The 26645-nt window shown below is 56.1% G+C and overlaps 1 protein-coding gene across 1 annotated transcript in view; it reads left to right on the top strand.

The window, feature by feature from the left end:
* Positions 1–2762: 2762 nt before the first annotated feature.
* The window catches only part of LOC144721122 (uncharacterized), a 30770-nt gene continuing 6887 nt past the window's right edge, over positions 2763–26645 (top strand). The window contains exons 1-9 of the mRNA XM_078598517.1: positions 2763–2900; positions 3261–3373; positions 6381–6497; positions 7060–7333; positions 7777–9283; positions 9478–9648; positions 11228–11702; positions 16704–16836; positions 26301–26514. Of these exons, the coding sequence (XP_078454643.1) occupies positions 2763–2900; positions 3261–3373; positions 6381–6497; positions 7060–7333; positions 7777–9283; positions 9478–9648; positions 11228–11702; positions 16704–16836; positions 26301–26514 (3142 nt within the window). The remainder of the gene's footprint in view (positions 2901–3260; positions 3374–6380; positions 6498–7059; positions 7334–7776; positions 9284–9477; positions 9649–11227; positions 11703–16703; positions 16837–26300; positions 26515–26645) is intronic.

Below are 26645 nucleotides of genomic sequence, written 5' to 3'. Positions count from 1 at the left end.
GCCACGCAGCGACCGCGCGCGCCGCGTCCCAAAGCCTCGCGTAAGCCGGGGGATGGGCGGGCTCTTTCCCGCGGGATTTCACTGCCGTGGATTATTCACGAGGACGGCAGAGACGCGGAGCAGCTGGACTCCTCGCTCGCCGCGTAACGCGATCGCCTCGTCGGCGGCGACTCGGCGTAATCGTGGGTGAGCGAGACGGGATGATCCGCGCCCTTGAGGCGGGCCTCCGTCCCACCGCTCGCCCCCGTGCACGCATACGGGCACGCACAGCGCACGGCTGAGGGTCGCTTTATGAGCCCGGCGTGTGACTCTGCTGCTCGGCGCCCCGACTTATACATTTCTGCCGCGTTCGGAGCCATCAAAGACCGGAGGCCGCGTCGAGAGCGAGGCCGACGTGAGACCTTGAGACCTCTGGGCCGTGGAGCCGTGGAGCTGTATCGATCGCATGCCTCCTCCCTGCGCATCGATCGCGCGGGGGCGCGGATACTCCCCTTTGCTTAAACAAGTCACTTCGGGAATGCATCCCTCGGCGATTCGCGTCGCTTTAATCCCGATTCAAATAAATCTCCGCACTCGCACGAGAGCGCGCGTGGTGGTGGCGCGACCATAGCCCAGTGCCGGATTCGGTCTCAAGGGGGCAAGGGGGAAGTGCGGGGTCACGACCATTACTCGTGACCTCGCCGCCCGAGCCGCGCGTGATGAGTGGAGGCGCTCGATCCCACGGGAGCCCGGCGGGCACACGGGGTGCGGACTCGGCGCGGACGACCAGGGCTCGAGCAATATCTGGGGCCGCAAATAAAGGCGAGACGCGGAGACCAGCCCCGAGCACTGTGCGCAACGGGGAGTGAAGGCTGTGGGTGAGGGCCCGACCCAACGCCTCCACGCCGATGTGGAGCCCGTGGCCTCCTCCTGTCGCCTCCCCACTCCGCGCGGTCCCCGCGAAGCCAACGGCACGATCCCCGTGCCGCGTGCGATGCTGGGACGAGGTGGGACGCACGCTACACGAATCGCGCTGTTCTCTCGTCTCATGAAAAAATCTCGAATGAAGAACGGTTTAATTCCGTTAAAGGCAGAATTTCTTAGATTCCTGACTCTAATCCAGACGTCTGGCTCTTATAGAGACTGGTGGCTCGAGACGATCACTGCAGCTGCCGCGCTGGATGCATTTCAAGCGGAGTAGCGAGTCTGGGCAGCACAGAGAGGTGGGGGGGGGGGGCACGGCTACGCACCCGAGCACCACTGGAATCGTCGCCAGGCGCAGCGTGGCCACGGCTCGGCGCTGGCTTAAGAACGATCGCCTTTGGTGCAAACATTTTAATTTGACTCGCGTCGTGCTGCAAGGATGCTTAAGAGGCAGTGTGGATCTCCTGGGTCCTCTCGTGGCTTAAACCCGGCGAGTGTCTCTGGCCTGTAGGGGAGCCGGGCCGCCTTCGCGAGCTGGGAACTGAGCGAGGTTTCTGGGGACGCGGAGAGGCCGGGTGCCTCCTCATCTCTCCACACCTGTAGCACACGCGCCCAGCCACAGGGTCAACCCAACTCCCTTCCCCTCTGCGCCGCCCCCCCCCCCCCCACCTGCTCCCTCGTCATCGATGTGTTCAGGAGTTCAGTGGCAGCGAGGAGACCGAGAAGGTGTGAAACTCCACCTCGGGGCTTTCGTGTGACGCGTGCAGGCGGACTGATTAATGGTGGGAACGCGAAGGCAAGAAGAGAGTGATGGTGATTGGTGCGTCACTGCATGCCCCCGCAAGGCGGCAACCCGCTGATGATGAAGCGGCAGCCATCGCATTCCAGATACTCCACGAATCCACTTGCACGCGTTATCACCCGAGACTGGACAAACCCGCCAGAAGTGTGTGGCCTCCTCAACCTGGAGCCGCGAGCCGTCACTGGGCTATGCGCTGAGTGAACGCAGAGAAGCGGGTGGAGAGCGCTGCGCTGGGACGTTCGATGCGTGATTCTCTGAGGCCGCGGCGGCCCTCTGATGGACGACGCGGCGATTCGCTCGAACCGCGAGCCACACGGAGAGCGGGGGACGCGGGGACGAGACGTGGTGCCACGGGGCAGGGCCTAATGCGAGCGCGAAATGCCGCTGCGTGGCGATGAGGGGCATGAGGAACGCTGCTGGCGGCGCGGAGCAGCCGTGCCCCTGTGAGGCACGGAGTGGAACGCCTTGTGAATGGAATGGAACGACGGTGGTGCGTGCGTGAGTGCGCGCTAATTGTGGTTATCGGATAAAAGCCGACGCCACGGGCCGCTCTAGCATCAATGTTTAATGATCTCTGCTGCTGCTGATGACGATGCTGCTGCTGCTGCTGCCGGCGAAGCGCCGCGCGCTCCCCGCCACCTGCCAGGCGACGCGCGTGGCAGTCGCGGGGAGCAAACGGCGAGGGGGGCCCCGGTTCCATTTCCCATCGAACGCGGCGCGCTGAGCCCGCGGGCGCCGCGCCCCATCCGCGCCGCTCGCACAGCCAGAGAGGGAGGCGAGGGAGAGGGAAGGGGGACGCGAGACGAATTGCAGTCGCACTGAGTGTAAGCGATATGTAAATGCGAGCGTCCCCTGGTTAATTTGCATAGAGAACGAGCGGTAATCTCCGGCACGGGGGAGGGGTGGAAGAGTTCGCACTCGACCCAGCCCGCCCCCGTCCCCCTTTCGTGGCCGTGAGATTGCGTGAGACCGAGGGGCGCCGCGCGACCCCCTCTGCCTTGCGAGCCGCAGAAATCTCCGAGATGGGGGTGGAGGGGGGGGCTTGGGACGCAGCTTTATGGGGCCCGGGCTCGACGTGGCCCGGGTTGAGGTGGCGACCTGGGACCTCGGTGTCGGGGCCCCCGGGGGTCGCAGCTCAGCTGGTGCGGCGAGGTTGATGGCGCTCGCTGCGCGTCGCCTGTCTGAAGTCGTCTCGGTGCCGTGTGGACGGCCGTGCGTGTTTGTATATTTGTGTGGGAGCGGTGGTGAAGCGGTTAGCGCGCTGCGCTACGAACCCGGCTTCCCAAGTTTGAGTCCCGCTCACGGACAACGCCAGTGACGATTATCTGAACCGGTCCCTGGGCCTCCCCTAGGTCGACTCGGCCTCAAATAAGTACCTGCTGCGATGTGTAAACATCGACCACTCGGAAGACAAAGGCGGCCGTGCGTGGTATTAGCCACCTACCCACTCGTGTGCCGTGCCGGCCTTCGTAGATGCTCGCTGACGGCACTTGTCCTTACGGTCTGTTGCAAGGCTATACGGGTGATCTTTGTCTGTGTGCGTGCGCCTCTGCAGGAGCTGCAGTTCGAGCGGCTGACCCGCGAGCTGGAGGCGGAGCACCACAGCGTCGCCTCGCAGCTGCAGCGCTGCCGCCTCGACTCGGAGGCCGGCAGCGCGAGCAGCGTCAGGTGAGGCGTGGGGGGAGGGGCAGCACTCACCACTCAGCAGCTCACCACTCACCGCTCACCACTCACCACCACCACTCACCACAAACCACTCACCCACTCACCACTCAGCAGCTCACCACTCACCGCTCACCACGCACTACTCACCCACTCACTACTCACCAGTCAGCAGCTCACCACTCACCCACTCACCCACTCACCACTCAGCAGCTCACCACTCACCACTCACCCACTCACCACTCAGCAGCTCACCACTCTCTACCTCACCACTCACCACACACCACTCACCACTCAGCAGCTCACCACTCTCTACCTCACTACTCACCACACAGCAGCTCACCACTCACCACACACCACTCACCACTCACCCACTCACCACTCACCACTCAGCAGCTCACCACACACCACTCACCACTCACCCACTCACCACTCAGCAGCTCACCACTCACCACTCACCACGCACTACTCACCCACTCACCACTCAGCAGTCAGCACTCACCACTCAGCCACTCAGAACACACCACTCAGCAGCTCACCACTCACCACCCACCACTCACCATTCAGCAGCTCACCACTCACCCACTCACCACTCAGCAGCTCACCACTCACCACTCACCCACTCACCACTCAGCAGCTCACCACTCTCTACCTCACCACTCACCACACACCACTCAGCAGCTCACCACTCACCACTCACCACTCAGCAGCTCACCACTCTCTACCTCACTACTCACCACACAGCAGCTCACCACTCACCACACACCACTCACCACTCACCCACTCACCACTCAGCAGCTCACCACTCACCACACACCACTCACCACTCACCCACTCACCCACACACCAGCTCACCACACACCACTCACCACTCACCCACTCACCCACTCACCACTCAGCAGCTCACCACTCTCTACCTCACCACTCACCACACAGCAGCTCACCACTCACCACACACCACTCACCACTCACCCACTCACCCACTCACCACTCACCACTCAGCAGCTCACCCACTCACCACTCAGCAGCTCACCACTCTCTACCTCACCCACTCACCACTCACCACTCACCCACACACCAGCTCACCACACACCACTCACCACTCACCCACTCACCACTCACCACTCAGCAGCTCACCACTCTCTACCTCACCACTCACCACACACCACTCACCACTCAGCAGCTCACCACTCTCTACCTCACTACTCACCACACAGCAGCTCACCACTCACCACACACCACTCACCACTCACCCACTCACCACTCAGCAGCTCACCACTCACCACTCACCACACACCACTCACCACTCACCCACTCACCCACACACCAGCTCACCACACACCACTCACCACTCACCCACTCACCACTCAGCAGCTCACCACTCTCTACCTCACCACTCACCACACAGCAGCTCACCACTCACCACTCACCACTCAACAGCTCACCACTCTCTACCTCACCACTCACCACACAGCAGCTCACCACTCACCACTCAGCAGCTCACCACTCTCTACCTCACCCACTCACCACTCACCACTCACCCACACACCAGCTCACCACACACCACTCACCACTCACCACTCAGCAGCTCACCACTCTCTACCTCACCACTCAGCAGCTCACCACTCACCACTCACCCACTCACCCACTTACCAGCTTACCAGCTCACCACTCACCACTCAGCAGCTCACCACTCACCAGCTCACCACTCACCACTCAGCAGTTCACCACACACAGCCTCGTATAATGAGCTCCACATCGAGCCCGCGACGTGTGCGTGAGCTGCAGGTCTGACGCACGAGGCCACGTGCAGCCCCATGCCCCCTAACAGCAGACGCTTGGTACAGCGCGCGATCAATACACACAACGCGAGGTAACGGGCAGCCACGCCGCTGTTGATGAGACCCGGAAAGTCTCCACCTTGGCGTGGTCTGCGTGCGTAGGCCACGAGCTGCTGGGGGACAATGACCCCTTGACCCTGCGCGACCGAAGGCGATGGACATCGCGTGCCTGCTGTGCGTGGCTCCGTGGAACAGAACCTTGCCTGTTGCTATTTTACACGGTGGTTAATTCGCATTTGTTACTTTGATTCGCCACGACGCAGATGATTATATTTAAGCTTGAAAGATTGTATTCGTTTAGACTTTTGATTTGTTGAGAGTTATAGTGTTGCGTTGAACCAGCACACCGAGAGTCATTGCCTATAATCATCTGGCAGTTCACCAGCAGTGGTTCAAGTACGCCTGACTGCTGATGAGACACTGACTGTCGAAACCGGTCCAGAATTTACTCCTGTCAAACAACTCTGTTGGACATGATGCTCTCCCAGATGGAAGGCCGTGTGGCTGATGGGATGTGTCAAAAAAGAGTTTTTATTTGTTCACATGTTTCTTGTGGAGAGACAGCCACGGGAAGTAGGGGTGGTGTCGGCTTCGCGATGATCTTGGTGATGGCCGCGGCTCACTGTGGCGGCGGCTACGATGATGAAGTCAGCGGCTGCACGCGCGCGTGGCTCGGCCCGAGTCGGGGACGCGGGGCGAGACGGGACTCGCCTGCCCCCCCCCAGCCCCCCGCTAGCCAGCTGCGCGCTCCGCTCTCGTGAATAAAACATGCGGAGACCGACAATTGTTCCGCTCTTCGCATCCTGGCGCCTGGGATATTCTGCTCCGTGAGCCCCGTGTGCAGTTGCACTGCCTGCGCACTCGATAGCTAACGCCAGCTGTGTGCAACGTCTCCTCGACCCGTCGGCGTGAGAAATCAGAACTCCCTCGCTCATCTTCCCTGGGCTGGGCTGAGCTACTTTCGGTGAAACTGAAGAGTCTATGGCAGGCGCGAAGGCAGCGGCGCTGATTTGAATTCCAAACTCACGCGAGTGAGGCGATTTACAGCGACCCCACGTGCTTTCGCTCATGCGTGCATCATTCATCTCACCTCGGTGTCTCTGAGCCTCCCCGCGGATCGAGATTGATGGCGAAAGTGAAATGCACCCTCCCCCCCACCCTTCTCTCCACAGCTCTGCTGAGGATCCTTTCCACTGGCGACCTTCAGGTGACGACCTCACACCAACCTCACACCAACCTCACACCAACCTCACACAACCTCAAAACAAACACCACACCATGCTCACACAGTAATAGAACATCAACCTGAAACTCATTATACAGTAGGGCTGATCGATTAATCGATTTAAAATCGAAATCGCTATTTGATTCCAAAGGCTGCGATTTTTTGCAATTTGAAAAGGCATATTACTTTCTTATTGGAATTGTTAAAAAATGTTATTATTATGGTAACTTTATTTAACTTAACAATTGTTTATGTTTCAATTAAAACATTTTAATAAAGACATATTGGAAGCAATTCATATCTTTTAAGTTCTCATCCTTGCATTTAAATAAATAGAGGAGTTCATATTTTATGGTATCATGTGGTAATGCTCCATCACACATTTTAAATCTAATACACAGTCAATATTGAAATGAAGCTTGACTTAAAACATTTTTTATCACAAATCAAATCGCAATATCTGTCAGAAAAATCGCAATGAGATATGTTCCCCAAATCGTTCAGCCATATTATACAGCGAACAACGGGGGGGGGGGGGGGCTCTCATCTCCACGTGCTCTTGTGGGCGGCTTCTCCGTGTGGGCCCCAGCAGCCGCTGCGGCTGCCGCTGCGTTCCCCGTGATCAGCCCCTCCGCGGGAGACGAGGGCGACTCGGAGCCCCCGGCGCCGCCCCCTCGGCGCGACCCGCAGTCCCTGGGCGCCCTGGGGGCATTTCAGCACAACAGCGGCGGCAGCAGCAGCCCTGGGGGCGCGGAGGAGGGAGACGAGTGGGTGTCGGGGGGCGGCGCCGAGCGGCGGGGGAGCCCCGAGTCCCAGGAGGCGGTGACTGCGGACGCCGGGGACGTCCCGGCGCCGCCTTCCTCCGCCTCGAGTCCCGGGAGCGGCTGGAGACTGAGCCAGGTCCCCTGCACCCACCGCGCGCCTCCCCCCCCACTCCTGGGCCCCAAACACGGCGATGGGAGGAGGGGGGCTCGGGCATCGAGGGGGGCGGGGGTGGGGGTCGCACGCACACAGCAGCGTTCGCATGCGGCGCTCGCTGCCTTGTGACGTCGCGGTGATGTGTGTGTGCGTGTCATGGCAGTGTGTGTGTGTGTCACGGCAGTGTATGTGTGTGTGCCACGGCAGTGTGTGTGTCGTCATGTCATGGCAGTGTGTGAGCGAGTACACGACACTGTATGCGTCAGACAGAGCGCGTCTTTGTGTGTATGTGTACAATGTGTATACATTTACAATTCCGCGCGCGCACGTCTACAGTGTGTGGAACGCACATGCTCGTCAACCTCGAGAGCGGTGTTCCATCGCCACCGATGCTCTCACTGTCTCCGTCGCTCTCCCCGCTCCAGGCCACGGCGTCTCCCGACGCCGCGCTCCCCGCCGGCTTCTCCGAGTTCCCGAGCAGCGCCGCGGACGCCGCGTCGCCTCCGCTCTTCACCTTCTCGTCATCGTTTGGCAGCGCCTTCCACTGCCCTCCGTCCCGTCGGGAATCCGTGGCCGTCCCCGCAGCGCAGACCAGCTCCCCTCTCCAGGCGCTCTCTCCGCAGGACGGGTCCCAGTCGCTCCAGCACCCCGAGTCGGGGAGCTCCACGGCTCGGCGCTCGGCGTCGGAAGGCGGCAGCGGCGCCGGCAGCTCGGAGGAGGAAGTTTGCCTGGCGGAGGCAGTCGCTCGGGGCAAGGAGGCCTCGGACAGGGAGGAGGCGGCCCCGCCTCTCGCTCCCCACGGCTCGGCCTTCGGCAAAGGGGCGGGCGGCGGTGCCGCGCTGTCCAGGGTCCTGAGCGGCGCCGCCTCGGACTCCGGTCCCTGCGCGCAGCAGCCGGCGGCTCCCGCGGCGGCGCCTCTGCCCGCAGTGATGCCTCTCGCCCGTCCGGGGAAGCGGCCGCCTCCGATCCCGCCTCCCCGCTCCACGCCGCCCACGGCCAAGGCGACCGCTCCCGCTCAGGCCCCGAGCCAGGCGCCACCCCCGCCGTCCGCGCCGGTGGCGCCCGTCCCGGCCACGCGTCACGCCCTGCTCGCTCAGCGCGCCGCCGGGGGCGGGAGCGCGGAGGGGGAGGCCCTGGTGCCCGCGTGCGGCAGAGACGAGGAGCCGGGCCCGGGGGTTCCTGCTCAACGCGGGTTCCGCGCGGAGCACGACGAGGACGCGTTCAGGAGCGAGGCTCCCCTCCCGATGCAGCAGCAACAGCAGCAGCAGCTGTGTGAGCACGTGGGCCCCGCGAGCGCCACGCACTACGGCCAGCAGCAGGATGCCCAGGAGCAGTATCGAGGAAGCGAGGCCTACACGCAGCCGCACGGGGAGATGTACTCGGAGACGCCGGGGCTGGGATACAGCCCGCAGGGCTCGGAGATGTTCGGGGACGAGGCCGGAGAGAGCTACCCAGATCCGGGCGCACAGCGCTACGGCCAGGAGCGCAGCCACGCGTTCGGCCAGGAGAGGTTCTCCCACGAGGAGGCCGTGGGGGACAGCAGCCCGTACCGCGCGCCTCTCCCCGAGCAGTACACGTGGACGCTGGGGCGCAGGCGCAGGACGACCCAGGGGGCGGACGCCTACGGCAGCCACAGGGCCGGCACCGAGGCCGGCGGGGGCCCGCACGCGCAGGGGGCCCCCGCGCTCTACACGCTGACCATGGGCCGGAAGTTCACCCGGCAGGCCGCGCTGGGAGGAGAGGCCGCGTTCGGGCACCTCGGCTCGTCCGCCGACAGCTACATGGACGCGGGGGGCGGTGGGGACCCACGGGGGCAGGGGGCAGGGGACGCGGCGGCCAGGAGGATGGGACATGACCTTTACGCGCACGCCGCGGATGGCGCGTACAGCCTGTACGAGCGGCGCGGAATGCAGTTCCCGGGGCAACTCTCGGGCAAGTATCCCCTCGGGTCCCCTCGCCCCGTGTCCCCTCCCCTCGAATCCCCCGGTTCCGTGTCCCGGTGGATCCCCTCGGCCCTTGCTCCTTGTCCCCGCATCTCCTGTCCGCGGGCGTTCCGCACGCGAGGGATCGCGTCGACTGTCACGTCGAGAGCCTCGCGGTTGTGTTCCGCTGTCCTCTGCGTGCAGGCTCCCGCGTCTCGTACTCGGGCCAGCTGAGCCAGGGCGGCGGAGCCGAGCCCCCCGTCTTCCTGAACCCCGCCGAGAGCCACGGCAGCGTGGGGGGACACGCAACCCCGGGGTCGCAGTCGCCACCTCCGCTTCCCGCGCACGGGAGCTCGGCATTTTACAGCAGCACGAGTGGGTGCCCCCTCCACTCCCTCCACCCCCCCCGCCCCGCTCTCCCCCCCCCCCCAATCTTTCCCAGTATCACCGCAACAATTACCGAGCAATAACGCGATCGAAGTCGGCGAACGCCGCTTTACTGCCGCATAATAACAGCAGCCGTACGCGGCGCAGCAGTTGCGTCGACTCAAAATTGACTTGGAATCAAACAATCCCACAGGGTGATTGATGGGCGCCCCGTGGCGAATCCTCGCGAGCGAACTTCACTCCGCCCCCTAATCGGCCGTTCGCGCCGCGCTACACTTCGATCTCCCGCGGCGGCAACTCCTCGTCGCAGACGGCAGTGTGCCACTCGGGGCCGGGAAGGGGGCAGAATGTGAGGAGGCGAGGGCGCGTGGACAGTCACTCGTAGCCAGCACCTCGGTGACCTCGCGGCCCGTCTGATGCTCCAGGAGGATTATCAATCGGTCGCTACCGTCACGATGTCCGCTCCGTGCTGGGGGGGGGGGGAATCCGCGACTGCGGCACCCGCCCCAGGACGGTGGCGGCGGGGAGGGCTCCGTGGCTCCGTGAGTCGCCACGTGGAGTTTAATGGATTACAGATTTGTGATTCATATTTGGAGGCCGGCGGGTGGTGGCTCACGTAGAGATTTGTAAACTCCCAAACCGCTGGGTAGCGCGGTGGTCAGGAGCTGGCAGTACAGCAAGTGGGCTCGCAAACCCAGCCTGTACGGAGTTGTCAGTGACATCCACTGCCACGCGTAGCCTTTCTCGAGACACTCGGCGATTCCTCCCACACGTACAGCACTCATAATATAAACAATCATCTCCAAACGCATGAAAAGGGAGTGTGGAGGCTCGGAGTGGCTGGATGTGCGTGTATTGTGCTACCATTGTGCTGCGTTGCCGTTGTATTATTGACCGCCTCGCCCCGGCAGTAATCCAAACAGCGGGAGTGGAGGGGCGGGTGACGCGCTCAGGCAACTCACAGCGTTTTGAGTTCAAGAGCTCCCTCCCTCGCACAGTGGTGCAATGGTTAGCGCACTGGACTTGCAATCTAGAGGGCACCAATTCAATTCCATCTCTCGGCAAGGCAGTTTGTAACATCAGGTGGGACAACCACAGCAAGAAAACAATTGCTGAAGTTATTTGACACCTACGTGACTTTACCGAAAGAACCAAAATGTATGGATACCTGCAGTCACGAAAACTTCAAATCTAGATTGAGTTTTTTTTGTTATCTCCCGCCGCCGCCTCTGTCCACCCAGCGGTGTAAATGGGCGCATTCACACCGCTGACTGGGGTAAAGTGGGGGTATCACCCATCTCTTCCTACACATCTGGTCGGCGTGGGAGAGAGTTGTGAAAATCTTTTCCGCGAGCAGTGTGCGTGAGCGAGCAATTGCACGACTGCGCTTTTACCCGTTTTACCTTAAGGGCAAATCCCACCCGCAGCCAACACCCACGCGTCTTGACCTCGCGCATAGCGGCCACGTGAGGGCACGGAGACACGAGTCTCCCTCGCGCGGGTTGGGGGCCGCGTGCTACCGTGGCTGAGCCGTCTGCCCCCCCCCCCCCCCCCCGTGTCCGCTCAGTGCCTTTCAAGCGCAGCGGCAGCGGCAGCCAGCGCAACGCCCGCAGCTACCTCACCTACCAGCGGGGCAGCTTCAGCGCGGCGGCGGGGGGCACCTACGCCGAGGAGTACCGCCACTCGCCCAGCCACCACCTTTACGCGGACATCGACGCGAGCCAGAAGTCGCCCAGCCGCCAGGCGTACGTCGACCTGGAGCCGTACCGGCACTCGCCCGCGCACCAGATCTACGCGGACCCGGACTCGTACCGGCAGTCGCCCTCGTACAACGCGGAGCCGTTCCCCGACGCCTACGCGCTGCAGGCGTCGCCCGCGCTCAACCCGGAGCCCGCGGCCGCCTCGGCCGGGTACCCGGACGCCTATCGATACTCGCCGGGGCCGCTCTCAAGGGCGGAGGCCTCCGCCTACCCGCAGGCGCCCACTCAGAGCCTGGCGCCCACTCGGCAGCCGTCTCTGGATAGCATCCACAAGGACCCCAGGTGAGCACAGCCCCACGCCAGGAGCCTCGCGCGTGCCTGATGCAGCACGAACCGGGGCAGCGTTGGTGACGACGGCTTCAGACTCGGTGCCATTTATTCGACTGGCGCCACGGCTCCAGGCAGCCGGCAGCGTGGCGACGTAACATCACGTCTCGCATCAATCGCTCTTTTGTCAACCACCTGATGGATGAAGGCCTCCACATGCCGTGTCAGTCATGGGGGCTGTTTGACCATACTTCACCAAAGCTGGTCACTGCGGAAGCGGTGGCACAGTGGTTCGCGCACGCACTGCCCCATCGACCTGACCATCCGAGTTCAATTCCGGGCCACCTCTAAACATCAGAGACGCGCGATATCTCAACGGCCCCGTGCCTGCTTCCTCCGCTCAGCTACAAACGCACAATGCCCAGCGTGGTGAAGTATCGCTCAATCAACCCCAATGAGCGACGCGGTGGAGTGACGCCTAAATTCGTACAACAGTGGACTGAACGGGGCTTTAAATCGCCGTCAATTGTTATCTTCTCTTAAAACGCGATCCTGGGCCGTGGCGCACGCAGCTGAGATTGCCTCCGCCATCCTAAGGGGGTCGTGTTGTCATAAATTGAAACCCAATTATCACCACGTTCATTCCAATCATTGGCAGCGCCGCGATGCCACGGGCGTCGTTAATTGCCAGCTGCACGTGCCGAGGTGAAGTGTCACGTCAGTGAGGGAGACCCCGAGGCTGTCTCCAACCCATAATCGCCCCCCCCCCGCGGCCCCCAGCCCCCAGCCCCGCCCCCCACTATCTCCAATTTCCACACAAATCGTGGCACGTGCTCCCCGGCAGCATCAGAGAGCTCCATCCATCACACCCAGAGCTCGGCCTGCTGCGGGTGGTGGCGCTGTGCGTGTGTGCACGTGTTTGTCTGCGTGTGTCTATACGGGGGTTCCTTGTCTTTTGTATCGGGGAGCGGTGGTGTAGCGGTCAGCGCTACGCTGCACTACGAACCCGGCAACCCGAGTTTGATTCCCGATGTGGCCAACACAACACCGGTGACGATTATCTGAACCGGTCCTCGGCCTCCCCTGGGTTGAGTCAGCTTCTAACGAGTACCTGGTGCGGTGTGTAAACTTCGCTACTGGGGAGACAAAGGCGGCCGGGCGTGGTTCTGACCACCCATCCCCTCGTGTACCGTGCCGGCCTTCATAGGTGCTCGCTAACATCACTTGCCCCAACAGTCTGTTAAAGGCTATAGGGTGAACTTTTGTCTTTATCTCTGTTGTGTTGGATGTCGTGTGGGTACTGTGTGTAGGTGACATCTGAACTCTGTAATGTAAACACGTAGTGTGTGTTCATCATCAACAGTGATCGATCCACTGCTGGATTAAGGCCACTTAAAGCCACCACATCTCACCATCTTGAGTATGCTACAACAGTAAACATAATGCATGAGTTTTTATCTTATTTATAATAGTGTCCGTGTTATATGCGCGTGTCGAGTAATGTGTACATATTAGTAACTAGTATGTGTATCTTTTATATCGTATCTCTTGTGTAGGTATAGTTAGTATTGTGTATACGTTGTGTACATTGTATCTAGTATTGTATCTAGCGTGTGCTTGTGTTTATGTATTTTGTACATTGTGTGTCCATTATGTGCTTGTCTTGTGTATATATTTTGTGTGTATCTACCATGTGCTGCTATTGTGTACATCGTGGGGAGCAGTGTCCTTCATTTCAGGGCCCGCGGGCCCCTGGCGGCCCCTGGTGGCCTTTAGTTCGGCCCCCTGACGTGCCGCCCCCGACAGGACACATCACGTGACAACACATACACATCACGTGACAACACATACACATCACGTGACAGCACATACACATCACGTGACAACATATACACATCACGTGACAGCACATACACATCACGTGACAGCACACACACATCACGTGACAGAACATACACATCACGTGACAACACATATACATCACGTGACAACACACACACAGCGCGTGACAACACATATACATCATGTGACAGCACATACACATCACGTGACAGCACACACACATCACGTGACAGCACATACACATGACGTGACAACACATATACATCACGTGACAACACACACATCACGTGACAGCACACACACACATCACGTGACAGCACACACACATCACGTGACAGCACATACACATCACGTGACAGCTCATACACATCACGTGACAGCACGTACACATCACGTGACAACACATACATATCACGTGACAGCACATACACATCACGTGACAACACATACACATCACGTGACAGCACACACGCAGCACGTGACAACACACACACACATCACGTGACAACACATACACATCACGTGACAGCACATACACATCACGTGACAACACATACACATCACGTGACAACACACACACAGCACGTGACAACACATACACATCACGTGACAACACATACACATCACGTGACAGCACATACACATCACGTGACAACACATACACATCACGTGACAACACACACACAGCACGTGACAACACACACACACATCACGTGACAACACATACACATCACGTGACAACACACACACAGCACGTGACAGCACATACACATCACGTGATAACACATACACATCACGTGACAACACATACACATCACGTGACAACACATACACATCACGTGACAACACACACACACATCACGTGACAACACATACACATCACGTGACAACACATACACATCACGTGACAACACACACGCATCACGTGACAACACATACACATCACGTTACAACACATACACATCACGTGACAACACACACGCATCACGTGACAACACATACACATCACGTGACAACACACACGCATCACGTTACAGCACATACACATCATGTGACAACACATACACATCACGTGACAGCACATACACATCACGTGACAACACGTACATATCACGTGACAACACATACACATCACGTGACAACACACATGCATCACGTGACAACACATACACATCACGTGACAGCACATACACATCACGTGACAGCACACACACATCACGTGACAACACACACACATCACGTGACAACACATACACATCACGTGACAACACATACACATCACGTGACAACACATGCACATCATGTGACAACACATACACATCACGTGACAACACATACACATCACGTGACAACACATACACATCACGTGACAGCGCATACACATCACGTGACAACACACACACATCATGTGACAACACATACACATCACGTGACAGCACATACACATCACGTGACAACACACACATCACGTGACAACACATACACATCACGTGACAACACATACACATCATGTGACAACACATACACATCACATGACAACACATACACATCACGTGACAGCACATACACATCATGTGACAACACATACACATCACGTGACAACACACACACATCACGTGACAACACATACACATCACGTGACAACACACACATCACGTGACAGCACATACACATCATGTGACAACACATACACATCACGTGACAACACACACACATCACGTGACAACACACACGCATCACGTGACAACACATACACATCACGTTACAACACATACACATCACGTGACAACACACGCATCACGTGACAACACATACACATCACGTGACAACACACACGCATCACGTGACAACACATACACATCATGTGACAACACATACACATCACGTGACAGCGCATACACATCACGTGACAACACGTACATATCACGTGACAACACATACACATCACGTGACAACACACACGCATCACGTGACAACACATACACATCACGTGACAGCACATATACATCACGTGACAGCACACATACATCACGTGACAACACACACACACATCACGTGACAACACATACACATCACGTGACAACACATACACATCACGTGACAACACATACACATCATGTGACAACACATACACATCACGTGACAACACATACACATCACGTGACAACACATACACATCACGTGACAGCGCATATACATCACGTGACAACACACACACATCATGTGACAACACATACACATCACGTGACAGCACATACACATCACGTGACAACACACACATCACGTGACAACACATACACATCATGTGACAACACATACACATCACGTGACAACACATACACATCACGTGACAGCACATACACATCACGTGACAACACACACATCACGTGACAACACATACACATCACGTGACAACACATACACATCATGTGACAACACATACACATCACGTGACAACACATACACATCACGTGACAACACATACACATCACGTGACAGCGCATATACATCACGTGACAACACACACACATCATGTGACAACACATACACATCACGTGACAGCGCATACACATCACGTGACAACACACACATCACGTGACAACACATACACATCATGTGACAACACATACACATCACGTGACAACACACACATCACGTGACAACACATACACATCATGTGACAACACATACACATCACGTGACAACACATACACATCACGTGACAGCACATACACATCATGTGACAACACATACACATCACGTGACAACACACACACATCACGTGACAACACATACACATCACGTGACAACACACACATCACGTGACAACACATATATAGCACGTGACAGCACATACACATCACGTGACAGCACGTACACATCACGTGACAACACACACACATCACTTGACAACACATACACAGCACGTGACAACACCCCACCACGCTGTCAAGCCCCAATGGTTTCAAATGCGTGGCGGCCCTCGCTCACGCTGATGATGTCTTATCGGCGAAAGTTACTCCCCTCTGTAAATGAGTGAAGTTCCCCGGTGTATGTCGTGTCCTTGTGTTGTGTATTCATTGTGTCTATGTGGTGTAGGCACAGGACAGCTCTCGACCTTGCGGTGCCCCTCTGCCAGTTCCCGACAGAGTTGTGCCCTCCGTGCGAGCGCAGGGAGTTCGCGTGGCGGGACCCGGACCTCCCCGAGGTCATTCAGATGCTGCAGCACGAGTTTCCCTCCGTGCAGGCGAACGCCGCGGCGTACCTGCAGCACGTGTGCTTTGGGGATGACTTAGTCAAGGCCCAGGTGAGTCCTGGAGGGTGCGGGTGACCCGGTGGTGGCCCTGTTGGCGGGCTGACACGCGTGCGTCAGGCGGAGTTGATCGCAAGGTGAAGAGCGTCTCTGGAGTCGTGATATGGGGGGCGTCTGAGACTGAAGAGTCCATCTTTGGGGTTCGGCGAGCAGTTGGGGAAGGCGAATGTCTCTAGGGTGGGATAGTGGGTTTATGGGATTAAACAGGGGGTCTCTAGGGTTGGATAGTGGGTTTATGGGATTGAACAGCGGGTCTCTAGGGTTGGATAGTGGGTTTATGGGATTGAACAGGGGGTCTCTAGGGTGGGATAGTGGGTTTATGGGATTGAACAGGGGGTCTCTAGGGTGGGATAGTGGGTTTATGGGATTGAACAGGGGGTCTCTAGGGTGGGATAGTGGGTTTATGGGATTGAACAGGGGGTCTCTAGGGTGGGATAGTGGGTTTATGGGATTGAACAGGGGGGTCTCTAGGGTTGGATAGTGGGTTTATGGGATTGAACAGGGGGTCTCTAGGGTGGGATAGTGGGTTTATGGGATTGAACAGGGGGTCTCTAGGGTGGGATAGTGGGTTTATGGGATTGAACAGGGGGGTTTCTAGGGTGGGATAGTGGGTTTATGGGATTGAACAGGGGGTCTCTAGGGTGGGATAGTGGGTTTATGGGATTGAACAGGGGGTCTCTAGGGTTGGATAGTGGGTTTATGGGATTGAACAGGGGGTCTCTAGGGTTGGATAGTGGGTTTATGGGATTGAACAGGGGGTCTCTAGGGTTGGATAGTGGGTTTATGGGATTGAACAGGGGGGTCTCTAGGGTTGGATAGTGGGTTTATGGGATTGAACAGGGGGTCTCTAGGGTGGGATAGTGGGTTTATGGGATTGAACAGGGGGTCTCTAGGGTGGGATAGTGGGTTTATGGGATTGAACAGGGGGTCTCTAGGGTGGGATAGTGGGTTTATGGGATTGAACAGGGGGGTCTCTAGGGTTGGATAGTGGGTTTATGGGATTGAACAGGGGGTCTCTAGGGTGGGATAGTGGGTTTATGGGATTGAACAGGGGGTCTCTAGGGTGGGATAGTGGGTTTATGGGATTGAACAGGGGGTCTCTAGGGTGGGATAGTGGGTTTATGGGATTGAACAGGGGGTCTCTAGAGTTGGAAAGTGGGTTTATGGGATTGAACAGGGGGTCTCTAGGGTTGGAAAGTGGGTTTATGGGATTAAACAGGGGGTCTCTAGGGTGGGATAGTGGGTTTATGGGATTGAACAGGGGGTCTCTAGGGTGGGATAGTGGGTTTATGGGATTGAACAGGGGGTCTCTAGGGTTGGAAAGTGGGTTTATGGGATTGAACAGGGGGTCTCTAGGGTTGGAAAGTGGGTTTATGGGATTGAACAGGGGGTCTCTAGGGTGGGATAGTGGGTTTATGGGATTGAACAGGGGGTCTCTAGGGTGGGATAGTGGGTTTATGGGATTGAACAGGGGGTCTCTAGGGTGGGATAGTGGGTTTATGGGATTGAACAGGGGGTCTCTAGGGTGGGATAGTGGGTTTATGGGATTGAGAATGGGGTCTTTAGGGTTGGATAGTGGGTTTATGGGATTGAACAGGGGGTCTATAGGGTGGGATAGTGGGTTTATGGGATTGAGCATGGGGTCTTTAGGGTTGGATAGTGGGTTTATGGGATTGAACAGAGGGTCTCTAGGGTGGGATAGTGTGTTTATGGGATTGAGCATGGGGTCTTTAGGGTTGGATAGTGGGTTTATGGGATTGAACAGGGGGTCTCTAGGGTGGGATAGTGGGTTTATGGGATTGAACAGGGGGTCTCTAGGGTGGGATAGTGGGTTTATGGGATTGAACAGGGGGTCTCTAGGGTGGGATAGTGGGTTTATGGGATTGAACAGGGGGTCTCTAGGGTGGGATAGTGGGTTTATAGGATTGAGCAGGGGGTCTTTAGGGTTGGATAGTGGGTTTATGGGATTGAACAGGGGGTCTCTAGGGTTGGATAGTGGGTTTATGGGATTGAACATGGGGTCTTTAGGGTTGGATAGTGGGTTTATGGGATTGAACAGGGGGTCTCTAGGGTTGGATAGTGGGTTTATGGGATTGAGCAGGGGGTCTCTAGGGTGGGATAGTGGGTTTATGGGATTGAACAGGGGGTCTCTAGGGTGGGATAGTGGGTTTATGGGATTGAACAGGGGGTCTCTAGGGTGGGATAGTGGGTTTATGGGATTGAGCATGGGGTCTTTAGGGTAGGATAGTGGGTTTATGGGATTGAACAGGGGGTCTCTAGGGTGGGATAGTGGGTTTATGGGATTGAGCAGGGGGTCTCTAAGGTGGGATAGTGGGTTTATGGGATTGAACAGGGGGTCTCTAGGGTGGGATAGTGGGTTTATGGGATTGAGCATGGGGTCTTTAGGGTTGGATAGTGGGTTTATGGGATTGAACAGGGGGTCTCTAGGGTGGGATAGTGGGTTTATGGGATTGAGCATGGGGTCTTTAGGGTTGGATAGTGGGTTTATGGGATTGAGCAGGGGGTCTCTAGGGTGGGATAGTGGGTTTATGGGATTGAGCATGGGGTCTTTAGGGTTGGATAGTGGGTTTATGGGATTGAACAGGGGGTCTCTAGGGTGGGATAGTGGGTTTATGGGATTGAACAGGGGGTCTCTAGGGTTGGATAGTGGGTTTATGGGATTGAGCATGGGGTCTCTAGGGTGGGATAGTGGGTTTATGGGATTGAACAGGGGGTCTCTAGGGTTGGATAGTGGGTTTATGGGATTGAGCATGGGGTCTCTAGGGTGGGATAGTGGGTTTATGGGATTGAACAGGGGGTCTCTAGGGTTGGATAGTGGGTTTATGGGATTGAACAGGGGGTCTCTAGGGTGGGATAGTGGGTTTATGGGATTGAACAGCGGGTCTCTAGGATGGGATAGTGGGTTTATGGGATTGAGCATGGGGTCTCTAGGGTGGGATAGTGGGTTTTTGGGATTGAACAGGGGGTCTCTAGGGTTGGATAGTGGGTTTATGGGATTGAGCAGGGGGTCTCTAGGGTGGGATAGTGGGTTTATGGGATTGAACAGGGGGTCTCTAGGGTGGGATAGTGGGTTTATGGGATTGAACAGGGGGTCTCTAGGGTTGGATAGTGGGTTTATGGGATTGAGCAGGGGGTCTCTAGGGTGGGATAGTGGGTTTATGGGATTGGACAGGGGGTCTCTAGGGTGGGATAGTGGGTTTATGGGATTGAGCAGGGGGTCTCTAAGGTGGGATAGTGGGTTTATGGGATTGAACAGAGGGTCTCTAGGGTGGGATAGTGGGTTTATGGGATTAAACAGGGGGTCTCTAGGGTGGGATAGTGGGTTTATGGGATTGAACAGGGGGTCTCTAGGGTGGGATAGTGGGTTTATGGGATTGAACAGGGGGTTTCTAGGGTGGGATAGTGGGTTTATGGGATTGGACCGGGGGTCTCTAGGGTGGGATAGTGGGTTTATGGGATTGAGCAGGGGGTCTCTAGGGTGGGATAGTGGGTTTATGGGATTGAACAGGGGGTCTCTAGGGTGGGATAGTGGGTTTATGGGATTGAACAGGGGGTCTCTAGGGTAGGATAGTGGGTTTATGGGATTAAACAGGGGGTCTCTAGGGTGGGATAGTGGGTTTATGGGATTGAACAGGGGGTCTCTAGGGTGGGATAGTGGGTTTATGGGATTGAACAGGGGGTCTCTAGGGTGGGATAGTGGGTTTATGGGATTAAACAGGGGGTCTCTAGGGTGGGATAGTGGGTTTATGGGATTGAGCAGGGGGTCTCTAGGGTGGGATAGTGGGTTTATGGGATTGAACAGGGGGTCTCTAGGGTGGGATAGTGGGTTTATGGGATTGAACAGGGGGTCTCTAGGGTGGGATAGTGGGTTTATGGGATTAAACAGGGGGTCTCTAGGGTGGGATAGTGGGTTTATGGGATAGAGCAGGGGGTCTCTAGGGTGGGATAGTGGGTTTATGGGATTGAACAGGGGGTCTCTAGGGTGTGATAGTGGGTTTATGGGATTGGACAGGGGGTCTCTAGGGTGGGATAGTGGGTTTATGGGATTGAACATGGGATCTTTAGGGTTGGATAGTGGGTTTATGGGATTGAACAGGGGGTCTCTAGGGTGGGATAGTGGGTTTATGGGATTGAACAGGGGGGTCTTTAGGGTGGGATAGTGGGTTTATGGGATTGAACAGGGGGGTCTCTGGGGTGGGATAGTGGGTTTATGGGATTGAACAGGGGGTCTCTAGGGTGGGATAGTGGGTTTATGGGATTGAACAGGGTGTCTCTAGGGTGGGATAGTGGGTTTATGGGATTGAACAGGGGGTCTCTAGTGTGGGATAGTGGGTTTATGGGATTGAACAGGGGGTCTCTAGTGTGGGATAGTGGGTTTATGGGATTGAACAGGGGGTCTCTAGTGTGGGATAGTGGGTTTATGGGATTGAACAGGGGGTCTCTAGGGTGGGATAGTGGGTTTATGGGTTTGAACAGGGGGTCTCTAGGGTGGGATAGTGGGTTTATGGGATTGAACAGGGGGTCTCTAGGGTGGGATAGTGGGTTTATGGGATTGAACAGGGGGGACTCTAGGGTTGGATAGTGGGTTTATGGGATTGAACAGGGGGTCTCTAGGGTGGGATAGAGGGTTTATGGGATTGAACAGGGGGTCTCTAGGGTTGGAAAGTGGGTTTATGGGATTGAACAGGGGGTCTCTAGGGTGGGATAGTGGGTTTATGGGATTGAACAGGGGGTCTCTGGGGTGGGATTGTGGGTTTATATGATTGAAAAGGGGGTCTCTAGGGTTGGAAAGTGGGTTTATGGGATTGGACAAGGGGTCTCTGGGGTGGGATTGTGGGTTTATGTGATTGAACAGGGGGTCTCTAGGGTGGGATAGTGGGTTTATGGGATTGAACAGGGGGTCTCTAGGGTAGGATAGTGGGTTTATGGGATTGGACAGGGGGTCTCTAGGGTGGGATAGTCGGTTTATGGGATTGAACATGGGATCTTTAGGGTTGGATAGTGGGTTTATGGGATTGAACAGGGGGGTCTTTAGGGTGGGATAGTGGGTTTATGGGATTGGACAGGGGGTCTCTATGGTGGGATAGTGGGTTTATGGGATTGAACATGGGATCTCTAGGGTGGGATAGTGGGTTTATGGGATTGAACAGGGGGGTCTTTAGGGTGGGATAGTGGGTTTATGGGATTGAACAGGGGGGTCTCTGGGGTGGGATAGTGGGTTTATGGGATTGAACAGGGGGTCTCTAGGGTGGGATAGTGGGTTTATGGGATTGAACAGGGTGTCTCTAGGGTGGGATAGTGGGTTTATGGGATTGAACAGGGGGTCTCTAGTGTGGGATAGTGGGTTTATGGGATTAAACAGGGGGTCTCTAGTGTGGGATAGTGGGTTTATGGGATTGAACAGGGGGTCTCTAGTGTGGGATAGTGGGTTTATGGGATTGAACAGGGGGTCTCTAGGGTGGGATAGTGGGTTTATGGGATTGAACAGGGGGTCTCTAGGGTGGGATAGTGGGTTTATGGGATTGAACAGGGGGTCTCTAGGGTGGGATAGTGGGTTTATGGGATTGAACAGGGGGGTCTCTAGGGTTGGATAGTGGGTTTATGGGATTGAACAGGGGGTCTCTAGGGTGGGATAGTGGGTTTATGGGATTGAACAGGGGGTCTCTAGGGTTGGAAAGTGGGTTTATGGGATTGAACAGGGGGTCTCTAGGGTGGGATAGTGGGTTTATGGGATTGAACAGGGGGTCTCTGGGGTGGGATTGTGGGTTTATGTGATTGAACAGGGGGTCTCTAGGGTTGGAAAGTGGGTTTATGGGATTGAACAGGGGGTCTCTGGGGTGGGATTGTGGGTTTATGTGATTGAACAGGGGGTCTCTAGGGTGGGATAGTGGGTTTATGGGATTGAACAGGGGGTCTCTAGGGTAGGATAGTGGGTTTATGGGATTGAACAGGGGGTCTCTAGGGTTGGATAGTGGGTTTATGGGATTGAACAGGGGGTCTCTAGTGTGGGATAGTGGGTTTATGGGATTGAACAGGGGGTCTCTAGTGTGGGATAGTGGGTTTATGTGATTGAACAGGGGGTCTCTAGTGTGGGATAGTGGGTTTATGGGATTGAACAGGGGGTCTCTAGGGTGGGATAGTGGGTTTATGGGATTGAACAGGGGGTCTCTAGGGTGGGATAGTGGGTTTATGGGATTGAACAGGGGGTCTCTAGGGTGGGATAGTGGGTTTATGGGATTGAACAGGGGGTCTCTGGGGTGGGATAGTGGGTTTATGGGATTGAACAGGGGGGTCTCTAGGGTTCGATAGTGGGTTTATGGGATTGAACAGGGGGTCTCTAGGGTGGGATAGTGGGTTTATGGGATTGAACAGGGGGTCTCTAGGGTTGGAAAGTGGGTTTATGGGATTGAACAGGGGGTCTCTAGGGTGGGATAGTGGGTTTATGGGATTGAACAGGGGGTCTCTAGGGTGGGATAGTGGGTTTATGGGATTGAACAGGGGGGTCTCTAGGGTTGGATAGTGGGTTTATGGGATTGAACAGGGGGTCTCTAGGGTGGGATAGTGGGTTTATAGGATTGAACAGGGGGTCTCTAGGGTTGGAAAGTGGGTTTATGGGATTGAACAGGGGGTCTCTAGGGTGGGATAGTGGGTTTATGGGATTGAACAGGGGGTCTCTGGGGTGGGATTGTGGGTTTATGTGATTGAACAGGGGGTCTCTAGGGTTGGAAAGTGGGTTTATGGGATTGAACAGGGGGTCTCTGGGGTGGGATTGTGGGTTTATGTGATTGAACAGGGGGTCTCAAGGGTGGGATAGTGGGTTTATGGGATTGAACAGGGGGTCTCTAGGGTAGGATAGTGGGTTTATGGGATTGAACAGGGGGTCTCTAGGGTTGGATAGTGGGTTTATGGGATTGAACAGGGGGTCTCTAGTGTGGGATAGTGGGTTTATGGGATTGAACAGGGGGTCTCTAGTGTGGGATAGTGGGTTTATGGGATTGAACAGGGGGTCTCTAGTGTGGGATAGTGGGTTTATGGGATTGAACAGGGGGTCTCTAGGGTGGGATAGTGGGTTTATGGGATTGAACAGGGGGTCTCTAGGGTGGGATAGTCGGTTTATGGGATTGAACAGGGGGTCTCTAGGGTGGGATAGTGGGTTTATGGGATTGAACAGGGGGTCTCTGGGGTGGGATAGTGGGTTTATGGGATTGAACAGGGGGGTCTCTAGGGTTGGATAGTGGGTTTATGGGATTGAACAGGGGGTCTCTAGGGTGGGATAGTGGGTTTATGGCATTGAACAGGGGGTCTCTAGGGTTGGAAAGTGGGTTTATGGGATTGAACAGGGGGTCTCTAGGGTGGGATAGTGGGTTTATGGGATTGAACAGGGGGGTCTCTGGGGTGGGATTGTGGGTTTATGTGATTGAACAGGGGGTCTCTAGGGTGGGATAGTGGGTTTATGGGATTGAACAGGGGGTCTCTAGGGTGGGATAGTGGGTTTATGGGATTGAACAGGGGGTCTCTAGGGTGGGATAGTGGGTTTATGGGATTGAACAGGGGGTCTCTAGGGTGGGATAGTGGGTTTATGGGATTGAACAGGGGGTCTCTAGGGTGGGATAGTGGGTTTATGGGATTGAACAGGGGGTCTCTGGGGTGGGATTGTGGGTTTATGGGATTGAACAGGGGGTCTCTAGGGTCGGATAGTGGGTTTATGGGATTGAACAGGGGGTCTCTAGGGTGGGATAGTGGGTTTATGGGATTGAACAGGGGGTCTCTATGGTGGGATAGTGGGTTTATTTGATTGAACAGGGGGTCTCTAGGGTGGGATAGTGGGTTTATGGGATTGAACAGGGGGTCTCTAGGGTGGGATTGTGGGTTTATGGGATTGAACAGGGGGTCTCTAGGGTGGGATAGTGGGTTTATGGGATTGAGCAGGGGGTCTCTAGGGTTGGATAGTGGGTTTATGGGATTGAACATGGGATCTTTAGGGTTGGATAGTGGGTTTATGGGATTGAACAGGGGGTCTCTAGGGTGGGATAGTGGGTTTATGGGATTGAGCAGGGGGTCTCTAGGGTGGGATAGTGGGTTCATGGGATTGAACAGGGGGTCTCTAGGGTGGGATAGTGGGTTTATGGGATTGAACAGGGGGTCTCTAGGGTGGGATAGTGGGTTTATGGGATTGGACAGGGGGTCTCTAGGGTGGGATAGTGGGTGTATGGTATTGAGCAGGGGGTCTCTAGGGTGGGATAGTGGGTTTATGGGATTGAACAGGGGGTCTCTAAGGTGGGATAGTGGGTTTATGGGATTGGACAGGGGGTCTCTAGGGTGGGATAGTGGGTTTATGGGATTGAACATGGGATCTTTAGGGTTGGATAGTGGGTTTATGGGATTGAACATGGGATCTTTAGGGTTAGATAGTGGGTTTATGGGATTGAACAGGGGGTCTCTAGGGTGGGATAGTGGGTTTATGGGATTGAACAGGGGGTCTCTAGGGTGGGATAGTGGGAAATCTTAATTTTAGAACTTTCGTGACTGCAGGAATTATTATTTGTTTCTTTCGGTTAAGTCACGTCTAAAGATAAAATAATAAATTAAATTAAATAATAGAATACGACGTTTGCAATCGAAACGTCGTATTCTATTATTTAATTTAATTTATTATTTTATCTTTAGACGTGACTTAACCGAAAGAAACAAATAATAATGGGATAGTGGGTTTATGGGATTGAACAGGGGGTCTCTAGGGTGGGATAGTGGGTTTATGGGATTGAACAGGGGGTCTCTAGGGTGGGATAGTGGGTTTATGGGATTGAACAGGGGGTCTCTAGGGTGGGATAGTGGGTTTATGGGATTGAACAGGGGGTCTCTAGGGTGGGATAGTGGGTTTATGGGATTGAACAGGGGGGTCTCTAGGGTGGGATAGTGGGTTTATGGGATTGAACAGGGGGGTCTCTAGGGTGGGATAGTGGGTTTATGGGATTGAACAGGGGGTCTCTAGGGTTGGGGCAGAGGTCTATTGAGTTGACAGAGTTGTGATGCCGGGCGGAGATGGAGACACGTGGTGGTGGTGGTGGTGGTCCCGCTGTCTCGGATGGCTGTTCCCAAGTAGCGATAAACGGCATGGCGAGAGCGTGGTGCGGGTGTGAACGCGTGAATCGCTGCTCACAGCAGCGTCGAGCCGAGACGCCTCCGTGTTCCGCATGCTTATTTTAGGCTCGGCTAGGGAGAGCGTCGTGCTGGCTTCCGTCAGTCTCATCTCGGTGTCACGAACAACAGCACTCTTAGCTTATCCGGGAACAGCCTCAAGGAACTCGGTAACCATTGAGCAGAGTTCCGGGAAGACGCCGTCGTGTGGATACGTTGCCAGGGTTTTGTGCCCGCGTAGCCCGTGTAGGCGACTCACCTGAGCTCGCTCGGGCTCACCTGAGCTCACCCGCGCGCAGGTGCGTCGCTTGGGCGGGGTGCCGCTGCTTGTGGAGCTGCTGGATCACCGCGTGGCCGAGGTTCATCGTGGGGCCTGCGGGGCCCTGCGCAACCTCGTGTACGGCCGCGCCAACGACGACAACAAAGTGGCGGCACGCAGCTGCATGGGCATCCCGGCCCTGGTGCGGCTCCTGCGCAAGTCTGCCGATCCCGAGACGCGAGAGCTCGTCACGGGTACGTTCTCGTCCTCATTACCGCGTCCCACAGAGCTGCTGGTGATTGACAGCGGAGATGAATCTCACCGCATCCGTCACCTCGTGCGCCTTGGTCACTCGCACTGCGCGAGTGTGGAGCTGATAAGAGTG

The sequence above is a fragment of the Lampetra planeri genome, chromosome 10 (genome assembly GCF_965212315.1).
Source record: "Lampetra planeri chromosome 10, kcLamPlan1.2.h2, whole genome shotgun sequence".
Taxonomy (NCBI): domain Eukaryota; kingdom Metazoa; phylum Chordata; class Hyperoartia; order Petromyzontiformes; family Petromyzontidae; genus Lampetra; species Lampetra planeri.
Note: the sequence above shows the minus strand (reverse complement) of the source record. Positions and strands in the feature narration are given on the sequence as shown.